We start from the raw sequence: 13,059 nt of genomic DNA, 5'->3' as shown, positions 1-13,059 counted from the left end.
TTTACTTCGAAAACGATGCATTTCGGGAGGAAATGAAATGTGGTGGCCTTGTCTTCCAATCACATGCCACATCACTCTCCGTCACCCCCACTGGTTTCCCTGCTCAGGCGGTGGCAGTAAGTGAAGATCCTTTGAGTCAAGCACAGCGTGGTGTGGGTTCTAGTGTGAACCATAGCTGCAGCGTGGAGCTTCTTGTCTTCTTGTCAGACTACATGCCTGCAGCTCTTGAGCTCTGCAGATTTTCCAAAGGCACTAATAAATAACAAAAGAAAACCGGTTTGGTGTTATTTAATGTTTTGTATCTGGTGCATATTTCTGTCAGACAGCTAGATTCTTTTTTAAAAAAGGTAGATTGCACGGGAAAGAGAAACCTTCTATATTTCATGGGAACTGGTGTCAGAGCACAAAGAAACAATCTGGTTTTTTTCTCAATCTGATTTTACCAGAGAGAACAGAGAGGGGAAGGGATCTCATACACGATCTGCCCATGAATTTGAACTGCACCAGCCAAGCCAGGACACCCAGACCCCTCGTTGCAGGGATCATTGGTTGCTTTTATAAAGTTTTTTTTTTGGGGGGGTGGGGGTAGTCCCTCTCTTTCTTTTACAAATGGCAACAGCAAAAATAGCCAGTTCTTCATCATTGTTTACTTGATGAAAATGTACATTAGAGTCACTTTTCTTTGGATGTGGTCTAGACATTTGTATTTTTGAAGCTATTGGGTGACTTTGACAAAATGAACGACTCTTTTCTAGATGACACATTATATAGACATCAGGAAATGCCACAAATAAAGCGGATATGTAGTGTGTAAAATCCTTGCAAGTTGTAGCGTAGCTTTGAACATTAGATTTTTATTTCTCCTGAAATACATTCAGGTAGGAGGCAGAAAGTGAAAATTATTAACTTTTCTCTTCAGCATTATTAATGCTAGGTAATTATGAATACAAAATATTTTGGGATAAATGCTAAATTTTGAATATTGATATGGGCGAGAGAAGAAAAGTCAACAAATTTTATCCTTGTGGCTTCATTTGGCTCTTTTTACCAAGGATAACTATATCATGTTAAAATTTGTGAACTTTTTAGTGTGTGACTCAGGTCTAAATCAATATTCCTAGGACATGGTATCTACTTTTCAAAATAATATTTGTATTTGATTGTGGAATCTCACTTAATCTGCAGTAGAAAATTCATCATAATTGCTACCATTTTTTTTTCTCTTAACATTTGGGTATCTTAAGATTTCTAGTAGCAAAATATATAACTGATGAAAACCAACTTATTGGCATGCTTATCACACCAATATGCAACTAGAAGTGGGAGTCAAAAAAACAGGGAAATAGCGAACTCAGTGAGGTGACATTTTAAAACTAACTTGGGCACAGAGAGGAAGTTGAGAACTCCTAATGGGACGCAGGTGTGAGGACAAAGTTGCCCAGGATTGCTGACATTTGTCAACAGAAGCCCTGCACTCATTAGCGAGGAAGCCTGCGGGACATGACAATGCTGACCACTTAGTTATAAAACTTCATAAAAGGGGCCCGGCTCTCAGAACCTGCCAGTAAAACCTCATTAATGTCAGCCGTGGTGATTTGCCCATCGTGCTAATGCAGAGGGGCCCGGTGATTTTCTCTTTGCAGTCTGTGAAGACCCGCATTTGCCAAGCGACTGATCAGTATAAACACAATTACCAGGACAGTATGCATTTGCTCTCAGATAAATAAATTCTTTCTGAGTGCTTAAAGGGACATTGGAAGCTTTCCTCACAAGCCAAAAGATCAGGTACAAGTTAAACATGGCCCCCATTTATTAGAACAAAGTGCCCATCTTTTACTTTTGTCTTCTCTATCCTTGAAATGATAATATATCATTCACCTCTAAACACCATTTAAAATTTATAAGTTTCAATAGCTAAATGGCCTTTCTTCTTTCATTTCAACTTGGTGAGCTGTTGTGATTCTTGGCATTGTCTTCTTTGTTTAACCTTGATGAATTTGGGTGAGTTAGATACTTTCCAGATGCCTTTAATAATAAATTGAGAGTTCAGGGGATGGAGTTTGTTCAAACTAATCTTAAGGTATGGATGTAGCAACCTATATATATATATAAAACTTTCTTCCATTTTCTCATTAGGACCTGCAGTCAGTTTCTTCTGGCTTCCACAGAGTTCATTACCAGGTAACACATAATTGACTCTCCCTGTTCCTTACCTTCCAGCCAAAAAAAAAAGGTCATCTTTCAATTAATGTCTCAGCTGGATTAGGGCCCACATTTTCCCCAGAGAAAGATAGAGAGAGTTTACTCTAAGAACCTAGTGAAGTTGGCATTCTGATTCTTTTGCATTTTTTTTTGGTTTCGGACAGTCCTAGTCTAGCACGAATTTTGACTGTGGATTTTCTCCCAGATCATCTAGAAAAGACTGTCTATAGTGAGGTGGTTTTAGTGCCCAGTGCTAGGAAACTCAACCCAATCTAACTTGACAAGGCAAGTCTCTTCAGCAAAGAGCTCAGATCAGGGGTGGGCTCTCCTTACCGTGTGGCCATGCTTCCTGCTCCATGTTTCTGCTGGTCTTTTTGCTCTGTCCTCCTTTTCTGTCGATTTCACCTCTGGACGAGATGTTTCCCTGGTCCAGGCGACCGCCACTAGCAGCCACGGCTGTATGTTTCTCCCCTACCTCCAGCAAAGTGAATTCTCTGCTTCCTACAACCACAACACAGCATTCTGAAATGCAATCTGATGAGCCCATTTTGGTCATTCGGGCAGGATTCAATCAACCCAGCCTGCCTCTCTCTAGTGAGTGACGTCCAGTCCACAGTGGGATGCTCAGAAATCCTCAGCTCCAATAGTTTTGGGGGGTACAGCTTATTCCTCCCTTTCCCACCTCTTTGGTACTGCCCAGGCCTATCCTACCATCCTCCTCCCCATTAGATTTCTCAGGCATAATTCAGATGCCAGTGCACAGCGTCGCCCCAGACTCCTAGTGCACATGCTCAGCTCTCCGAGAAGCCCGGCAGTCCCCTTGCCCGCTGGGAGGCGTCCGCGCATGCCGGTGACTCCCTCAAACAAACCCTCTCCCAGAGCCTTTTCTACCCCCACGTGGACGAGGGGTGTGAAGATGTCCACATTTGTAAATTTGTAAATCCTGGATTAGCACCTCGCTTTAGGTTTTGGTGTCTATTTTGCTATTGCTGAAACTTTTCATTTTAGCATCTTTTTGCCTAAACAACAAAAACAACCATTTTTATTACCCTATACCTGTAGCTGCTAGGAAGCTTTCTTCCCCTGAAAATAGATACCTTGTACCCTCAGCCACAGCAGCCTAACTGTCCTGAGACCAGATGACAGGAATGGCCTTGGCATTCTTATTTGTGTGTTTGTTTCTCAAAGCACCCCACTCTTCCAGAGTCTTTGTTTCCATTGGGCTGCGATAGAGAGAAGGAGAATTCACTCAGGGTATGTTTTGTATTGGGAAAATAAACTCTATTTCTGAGACTGTTTTTTTTTTTTTTAACCGGCCACTAAAAGGCAAGTTTCCACTTTATTTTTTTAGAAAGAGGACAAGATTCCTTACATCCATTATTTGCCTGCTTACGCAGAGTCACCATCTAGGGATAATTTTATTTTTAAAACTGTAGTGCTTTTAAAGGCTGGAGCTGATCTCCACTTTGTAAAAACTGGCACTGCGGTAGCTCTGAGATTTTAAGTCTGGTGTTTTTTTCTTAAAGACTGCATTTTTTACTCATGAATGTTTTGAACCTTTGCAATTTAATCAGCGTACATATTTCAGACATTTATCCTAACTTGTTTTGTGAAACGAATGCATCTCTTTATTATCCTGGCTTCTTAGATGTCATTTTGGTGGGAGAGTTTGGGTCTGTGGCTCTTTCGTGCCATGCTTTCTTCCTGCTGTGTCTGTACATATCCACAGAGGTCAGAGGATGTCTGAGGCTCCATAATGTGATGAGGGTATCTGTTTCATTCATTATTTGATCATAGACATGCAGAAGGATGAATGGTATTTGACTGTATAAAATGTTGCAGTCTCTTTTGTTTACTTACAGTCAGGTCAAACCCTGGTGTCAAGACTGCTGCATTATCAATGTCACTTCCAAAGGTTTTGTGCACTGACCCCATAGCATCGCCAATGCATGATCACTGATGAGTGTCAGGCCTCGCCTCATCCCCCTCCTGGCAGAGTCATAAAAAGCACGACCCTTGGGTATAAAGGGAAGGCTGCAGTTAAAGACATTTAGGGAATCCCTGGATATGCTCATTACGGCAGAAGCTTGGCTAAGAGGGACTGTATTTCAATTAACGTGGCCAGAGGAAGAGGAGGGCGGTGAGGAGATTTCCTGAGCAGAGCAAAGGGGAACTGAGGGGAGCAAGGAGCTGGGGGGATATAACCACGAGCATCTGGCTGGGATCTCGGGGAGACAGGAGGAGGAAGGAGTTGGGGGGGTGGTGAGTGGAGCGCTGTTTTAGCTGCACTCGTTTTGATAAGCCCGTTAATCCCGCGCGTAGAAAGCCGGGTGTATGAGTGTCAAAGCTCATTGACACGCTCAGGACCAGAGACAGAAATGGGAGAGCTGTTAGGAACTGCATGGTGCTCAGAACTCCGAGGCAGGGGGAGATTCCCCCAGGGAGAGTTTCACAAAGAAGAGCGCAAGTCTAAGAGAACAGCTAGTCAAGGAGAGTTGTGGCAACTGACGGGCCGCAGGAAGCTGCCGATCAAGGAGAAGGTGGTACCGTGAAAGGCAAGAGGGAAAGGTGTTCCCAAGAAGGAATAAGTAAGGAAATACGTGAAATACTGTTGAGAGGTGGAGCCGATGCAGATGGATTTCCCTGTTTTTCTGAGGATGCATATAAAATACATGGGTTAGAGGTGCTATTAGTTTTATGTAGAAAGTGCCAAAACCAACTGGCGGGACATTTAATACTAAGTCTTTTGTTTCCTAATGCAGAAGCCCGTAACATCAGAATCTCTGGTCTGCCTCGGTGGGAGTTAGGGGGTGAGATAGGAGAAACCTGTCGGAAACGTGAACCACAAAATGCCCTAAGTGCTGTTCAGTGAACTTGCCTGTATATGAGAGGGCACTGAATATGCTTGCTTGGAGAACCAACAGTAACAGAATGAAGAAATGCTGGTAACTTAAAAAACTTGAGAAATTCCTCTCTAACTCACAGTTGGGAAGGTAGCTGACCATCTTCTAAGGCCAGAGAGAAATCAAGAGAAAACCAGCATTCAGAAAGGTGAACAAGGGCCCACGGCACCTTATTAGTGAGCCATGTGGCAGCTCCTAGCCCTCTGGGCATTCCATTGCTGTGGTTGCGTCCTGCCCCAAATTCAGAGTGGACTGCCAACAAAGCACTGAGGCTCAAAAATGACACCTTGGATTAACCTAATAAGGCATAACGGGTTATACAAGTGTGCGCTGGGTATTTATAGGCTGCTGAAAATGCCCGCCGACACCATCTCTGAGGTCAAGATACAAAAGCCCTTCCATCCTAATGGCATCTCCTGTAACCTGTAACCGCTAATTTAGACAAGCAAAATGCACTGTGCTTACAGACTGAGGATGTTTTTGAGCTTGGCAGATAAACTAGTATTTATAGAAAAATTGGATTCTGCCTGCCTATTCGATAAAGGTGCTTTTGGAGCTAATTTCTCTGCTTCCTCCTTGGACTTCACCCTATTTCTTGTTCATACCAAGTCATAGGTGACCAAGGAGTGAAGCAGATTCAGCAGTTCTAGCAATTCTCAACTGGGGGAGACTTTGCCCCTCACGTGGGGGATTTAGCAATTTGGACGGTTTTGTGTATCACCGTGAGGGGAGCAGGTGCTACCGAAGTCTTGTGAGTAGAGGCCAGGGATGCTGCTAACCATCTTACCTTGCACCAGATGGTCCCCTACAACAAAGGATTCTCCAGCCCCAAATGTCAATAGTGAGCAACCTAAGAGACCCCGAGTCGTTCTGATGGCCCACAGGACCTGGCTGGGGACCGCAGGCAGATGCCAGTGCTGGATGCAGAAAGGCAAAGGGAAGAGGAGCAGGAAGAGAAAGAGTAATGCAGGGAAAAGGCATCTGCAGATATGGGGAGGCAGACTACGCAGAGAAGCAGGAGCAGTGGGACCAGCCACACTTAAGAGTGTTTTGTAGACACCCAGCGTTCCCCCACCTTCCCAGCACAGGGCTCCACCAGAAACTGATGGAGCCCGCAGGCAGAAGTGTGCTTCCCAGAATAATTTGAGATTTCAGTAAATATGATAGGATTTCATAGTAGGTTCAAAAAGGGATCCATCCAGGTGATTTCTTTAAGAATTCATTTATGTAAAGCTCACACCACAATGGTTGGAGTATTTCAAAATAGATATAACATTTTTGAAAAGAATTTTCATCCTTTAACAATGTCGTCTTCTTCCATAAGAAAAAAACTCTTGGTCAGATCTGAGTCTATATCCATTTGCTTGTCCTTTGACCCCCTTTTTATTTATTTGTTGTTTTCTACACTCCTACCTGAGCTGCCTTTGGGAGGCAGGTTTGTGCTGTATTTCACCAGAGTTCTGTCTAGTCCTAGGTAAACAGTATTTGCCCACAAACATTTGACTTATTTATCTTCTGTTTGCACTGACTGTCCTTACTCCTCTCTCTCCATTCTTTGAAATTTGTTGCTCCTTAATTTGTTTTCTGGGTCTTAGAAGAGTCTTTCAATGGATGGGTTGAAACAGGTTAAGGGAGTCATTCTGGGAATTAATTTATTTTGTGTTAGAGAAGAACAGGATTTAGCTAGGAATTATGTAGAATATTCCTTTGGGCTCGATCAAAGCTGTCAGAAATGGATTGAAGACGGAATTAAAATGAGTCTTGCCTGGGGCCAGGTCTGTTTGCTAGTGAAGGCAGTGCTTCTGCTAACACACACACTCACACACACACACACATATACACTCACACACTCACACACACACACACACACACACAGCTATTGTCATTCATGGAGGACTTCCTCTCACACACGAAAAGGGGCTCTTGACAATGTTAGAACGTCTCTCATTTCCGTCTCCTCCCACACTGTAACCATGCATCTTTCAAAACTGGCTTTGGAAGCGGGCATCCCTTTTCTGTACTGTGCTGCAGGACTTGTGGGCAGTGGAGAGTTTTGAAAGACCATGGCAATAGCAAGTCTATGGATGAGGATTACAGTCACGTAAATGGTTATCTCTAACCATCCCTGATGGGTCCCTTCACCGAGGATGAAGAGACATTGGTGCACAGCCTGGTGACGAAACTAGAGAAAACGTGAATAAAGAGGCGGATTGGGCATGGCAGATGTCAGGGCAGAAGAAGAATTTGGATAGGTAACCAGAGAGAAATTGGAGGGTGAAGTCATTGTTGACCAGACATCATTAAACGAAGCAGGGAATTCCCAACCAAAAGGGACTTCTTTTCTGTCTTTGCTTACATCTTTCCTGCATTGTATGAAAGAAAATGAATATTTCGTTCACAGCGAGTATAGGTCAATGCTAGGTGAATATTGCATAATTGGATAACCTCCTAGAGTGTGTAATGGGGCTGCTGTGTCTTCATTAAATTGTGCGTGCCTCCACTCTGAGCAATTGAGTCTAAATTAAGGGCAAATTTAGCATGTGCATGCCGAGTAGTGGCTCAGATAGTTTCCTTATCAATTACATATCATTCATGCCATTTGGCTTAAATATATATAAATATATATATGAACTAGGTTTGCCTTTGTGCCTAGGGCTATATTTTTAGCATGAGCAGTGGATTTTCTATTAACATATTTCAAAAGAGAAAATTCACATATCAGGGACTTTTGAAACAAGCAGTATTTCTTAATATTACCCACTTAACAAGCATGCAATTTTAGAGGGCTGATACATTTGCAACAGAAAGGAGCACGGTGTGTCCAAGGTTTTATCATTTGCCTACATTCCAGGGCAATGGCGGTTGCATTCATCCCAATCACACCATTTATGTGCAGAAAAATAACAAATCAAAAAACGAGCAAGTCAAGTACCTTCCCTCTCTGATGATGAGTCATTGATTTGATTATGTAATTTGAGAGGGCTGAGGAGACTGGAAGCCCTAAATTAGCTCCGAAAGCCACCCACGTGGGAGGGGCGCAACTTGTGTAATTACCAGAGTACCTCCTGAAATGGAATGACGTCGGCACAATCGCATTTCTTAAGTGTCTACAGGCAGATGCTTCTGAAAGGTGCCTCTTTCTAAGCTTGTTTTTTGGGGGCTCTCTCAGAAATGAGGCCTGTACATTTCCTTCAATGTTCAGCAGTCACAAAGCGAACGTACTTCCGGCCAGTCTTACTCAGTGACATAGATACTGCCATGCCTGCTCTTAAGAGGGTCCAGGAAGCTAAGCCCGGCCCCTGGAGCCAAACTTTGCCCTCCTGGGAGGGGCTTGGTTTTTGTTTTTTATCACTTCCCCTTTCCTGTTTGAAGCTGATTCTTGGTCCACACTACACTGCTGGTCACCCTTCTGCTGCCCCTGAACCCTGGACTTCTTAATGCCAGGGCCACCCACTGTAGCACTGTGTCAAGCCCTCTGTGCGGACCCAGCAAGCTGTCCACCTGATGGGCAGTGTCTCACCCATAGACAGAGTTGCAGCAAGCTCAGCGCTACCTCTGTATGGACATCACTCTCACTCACCCGCATTCTGATTCTCTCACATGAGTAGGAGAGAAAGGGGTATGGACAGGCAAGACGTAGGAACCACAGGTGTCTTGAGTATATAAGAACCTAGGCACCTCTGTGGTCATCATGCGTGAAGAACGTCAGAAAGAAGTTCATGGGCGTGGCTTTGAGCTACTGTGAACTGAATTCCTGCTCCGTTGTTAGTCCACCCAAAGATGCATTTGTCTTCGATATGAAGCTCCTTAAGGCATTTTTCTTGACTCTAATTAATTGCTTATGTCATGTGGTCTGCCAGGTTTTATCATCTTGGGTTATCTTAGTTTTCTGACTGTACACAATTCTAGCCTTCTGCTTGGCTTTGAACTCCCCACCCAAAGCAGACACTGGTGTAGCACCTTCCTGCCGTGCCCCCTCTGTACCTTTCCCACATCTGTGCTCAGTGGCACATGCAGACATAACTGGATATGTATATTATATATATTTTTAAGTATGTTATATTTTTTGTGCACTAGCTATACACATCATACCACAATTTATTTTTAACGATAAAATACTGTGGACATCTGTCTTGCTGATAAATGAAGCTCTAACCCAGTTTTTAAAAACTGCTGCTCCATTCCATGGTATATATTTATCCTTACCTCTGTGGGTGGGAATTCAGGTTATCTGCAGTTTCTGCTCTTAGACGTTGCTTTTGTAAAGAGTGTTGCAATAAGCATCACGGTGCAGATTTGAAAGTAAAGCTGTAACAGGAGTGATAACCAGCTCACACACCAAATAACCCACTCGTATTGGCCATTCTGGTGTGAAGGTCAGAACTACAGTCACATAATACACACACAGCAAAGTCACCTAGGCTCTGTAATCAGAATTTTCTTTACATGAATGTTAGTTCCTTGCCTCTGGATTATGATCCACTCTTGTTCTCAAGGATGATCATGTTTCTATGAGATTATTCAGGAGTGACATGGGAGGGAAAGTGCGCAGGCAACATGCCTGTGGAACCTGAGGGAGGAAGACGTCTGAGTCAGCGGGCAGTGAGCTGTCTGATGGGAAATACGGAAGAGTCATTTGACAGTTCACAAAAGCTGACACTGTGGGAAAACCCTTGAACCGGGGTGAACAGGAGGTCATCGTAGCCATTAAGTTTATCCCAGCTTTTGTTTTCTTTACATTTTTTCTTGAGCTGAGTCAAAACACTTTTCTTAAGCTTATACAAATGCCAACCCCACCCCAATTCTTCAAAACCCCAAATAATTCTAATTCCTCTAGAAGCCGTAACACCTGGTGTATAAGCTCACGGGCTGTCCGGTAAAAGAGCTCTGCACTTGAACTCCAACTCCACCACCTAGTACGTGGGTACTTCTGAGAGTCTACTTGAATTCTCGACACTGCTTTGTCATTCGGGGCTTGCTTTTAGGTGCTGGAAAAGAGGTTCGGGAGGAATAGTGGGATAGAGGGCAGGATAGGTACTATACAGGGGCTAGATTGTACTCCTTAATGACAGAATGCATATGGCTTAAAAATAAGCCTAGGAATATGGGCTAAAATCAGCCTACAAAAAGAGACTCTAACCTAATGTTTCTAAATGAAGTCCAACAGTAGCCAGGCAGCCTGAAAACCAAGCAAATTCTAGTAATTTCTTTTATATGCCTTCTGCTGGGGGGCATTTCCCAAATATGAACATATTCTGTAGCTGAATTAACAGCAAAAGACTGATAAGTCTAAAGTTTATTAAATATAGAACCATCAAGGAATTCAAAAGAGCAATGTTTATGGAAAATTACCAGAATTTTTAAAAAAAAGGGGGAGACATACTGTAAGTGCAGGAAAAGGAAAGAGTGATTACCAGTCCCCCAAACGTTATTCACTGAGCAGTTGACAGCCTGTCGAGATTACCCTTTAATGCCAGACAATGGAAGTGAGTCAGGGCAGAAGCTGTAGGTGGAGGCCTCGAAGGAGAAGCAGGAATCAGCAGCCTGCAGCTCTGTGTGACGTCATGACAACTGGCCTCTGTGTGAGTGGATGGTCTGATTTAGGATTGTAGCTCTTGGCACATCTTAGCTCTACCTCGGCGTCAGGACTATTCGAAAACGTCTGCCCCCACCCAGGGCTGTTAGCCCCAAACTGTACACTTGAAAGGGAAGGGCTTCCTTAAATGTGAGTTGCGCCTTCCCTTAGCTTTCCCAGCAGCTGCTGTCTTCCACTCTTTCCATTCATTACCAGACTCCAATTCTCTGGGCAGCCGACTCAAAATCCTTTCCTGGAAATCAGTGACCTTTGACCACAGACAGGAGATAAAATAAAATCACAATAACCATCCCAAGGGAAAAGAAGTAGAAGTTTGATAAACCTGACATACAGCAACTCCGGGAACGGGAGCAAGAAGGGAACTTGGGAGCCTGCAGATGGCTTACGGAGTGTCATGCCCCTCTGCAGACATGGCCGATGCGCTGTTCTTCTTCATGCCTCACGGAGCACACACCTGGCACTCCGTTACCTTTAATAAATACATTCTGAAGAGACCGGTCGTCATTGTGTCCCTGGAATAAAAACGATGGATAGTTTTGGGGCCACTGACAACTAAATTAGCAAATAAAAAGATAACGATGTCAGTGAAACGAAGCAAATATCTAGCGAGCGCGGTTGCGGTTGAAGGGGGAATGTTATTGAAAGAGGAGAGGTCAGCGTGATAACCCGTCCTGGAAAACACTGCTGTTGGCGATAGAAGACGCTCAGCCTTGAACACAAAGCCTGTCTTTAAGACAATTGTGTAGCTTCTAGTACTGTGACAAGGGGCATGGAATTTCTGATGCAGACAAACCCTGCAAACACCAAACCGACAGCTGCGTGATCTCAGCCTCTGTTTGATGTCCTTCTTTTTCGTGTCCACTTGTATGAGTCTGTCCCATTGCTTTCCCCTGAGACCCAGACTCTGATAACAGATGCACTGTGTTGTACAGCCCCATCTGAACCATCCGGTCAGAAGTGTGGCCGATGTCCTGTGGTCTCCTTATGTGGTTCAAGGTCAGCATTACTTTAGGTAAAATAATGTCCCAGCTGCCCCAGTGTCACTTGTCCAGCATAACTATGTCTGCGTGTCAACATGGACTAGCCAATGGGTTAAGCATTTCACGTGCCATTTCCTTTGCTCCTCAGAAGAACCCTTTGTAGTAGATACTACGGTTGCCATTTTCCAAATGAGGCATCCAAGGCACAGAGGAGGTGAGGAACGTGCCTAAAATCTCACCATCGGCAGGTGCTCAGAGCTGGTGTACTTGGCCTTCAGAGTTCCATGCCTCTGGGCTTGCTGGTCACCTGAGGCTGGGTCACCTACAGTCCACTGCATTGTTTTTAATTCCCATTTATCCACCTGTCTTTCCTATGATATTTAAACACTACTTCATGGACAGGAACATTTTTGTCATCTCCGTTCCTAGTCTTCTGATCTCGTTCTACAAAATTGTTATGTTTTCCAGACGTACTTTTTGCACAGTTTTTCCACCTAGGTGAAATACAAGAACCTTGGCACCACCAGAGTTCGGGTGTCTGGTCTGCTCTTCTCCCTCAGATCTTGTAGATGGTGTCCCAGCATCTGGTCCTGCCTAGTAGCCGGGTTTCTTTGTTTCTTTCAGTGTGTTGGTGTGTTGTGTGGTTATGGTTCATCGTTTGTCAGTCTCCTACAGCGAAGCATCATTTTAACACCAATTTCAGGCAAATCTCCAACGTCAGGGTCCTCACACAGGTGAGATCCTCCCGTCTGCATATGTAGGTGTGGGCCACACTAGATCCGAGGGAAGGTTGTATCAAGGATCCGCCGCTTTTATGTATCTTTTTAACATGTAAAAATTTTGTAAGTAGCTAATTTAATTGCACTGCATTATAAATATTCGCTAGACTGGGTAGATACTATGTTTTTCCTTGGAAATTCAAATGACCTTTAACATAGGACCTCATTATGTTAGTAACTGTCCCCATGTTGACACGCAAGAGTTTTGGTTGATGTTTATGCCAGGGTTGCAGTCTTCCAGAAAGGTGGGAGAAGATACAGGCCCATGTCAGGGGAGCCAGTTCAGAGAAGTTAGGGCTTCTCCACCCATTTTCTAAGGTTGCAGTTCCATCTTCAGGGGACCGGGAAAGTGTCCAACTATTTTTCAATAAAAAACTTTTTTGTGAAATTCCTGCGCCTTTCATTAATAAATTATTGTTTAACTTCAATTCTTAAGGCAATCCAGAACTCTGTGTAAATAGGTTGTCCTCTTGTCTGTTTTTGTTAAATAAAGAAGCGTTAGGAAAATTTACAGCACATCATTTAAAGGGCTGGGAAACATTTGGGAGGGACCACGGATAGAAATAAGCACGAAGTTCGTTGCATCCTTCTGGGTATCC

At 43.8% G+C, this 13,059-nt stretch overlaps 1 protein-coding gene across 4 annotated transcripts in view; it reads left to right on the top strand.

The window, feature by feature from the left end:
- DGKI (diacylglycerol kinase iota) overlaps nt 1–13,059 on the top strand; it is a 400,657-nt gene that overhangs the window by 311,210 nt on the left and 76,388 nt on the right. For all 4 annotated transcript variants that reach the window (XM_036010940.1, XM_036010942.1, XM_028525751.2 and 1 more), the window contains one exon: nt 2,137–2,181. In XM_036010940.1, coding sequence (XP_035866833.1) covers nt 2,137–2,181 — 45 coding nt within the window. The remainder of the gene's footprint in view (nt 1–2,136; nt 2,182–13,059) is intronic.

The sequence above is a fragment of the Phyllostomus discolor genome, chromosome 10 (genome assembly GCF_004126475.2).
Source record: "Phyllostomus discolor isolate MPI-MPIP mPhyDis1 chromosome 10, mPhyDis1.pri.v3, whole genome shotgun sequence".
Classification (NCBI taxonomy): Eukaryota; Metazoa; Chordata; class Mammalia; order Chiroptera; family Phyllostomidae; genus Phyllostomus; species Phyllostomus discolor.
Note: the sequence above shows the minus strand (reverse complement) of the source record. Positions and strands in the feature narration are given on the sequence as shown.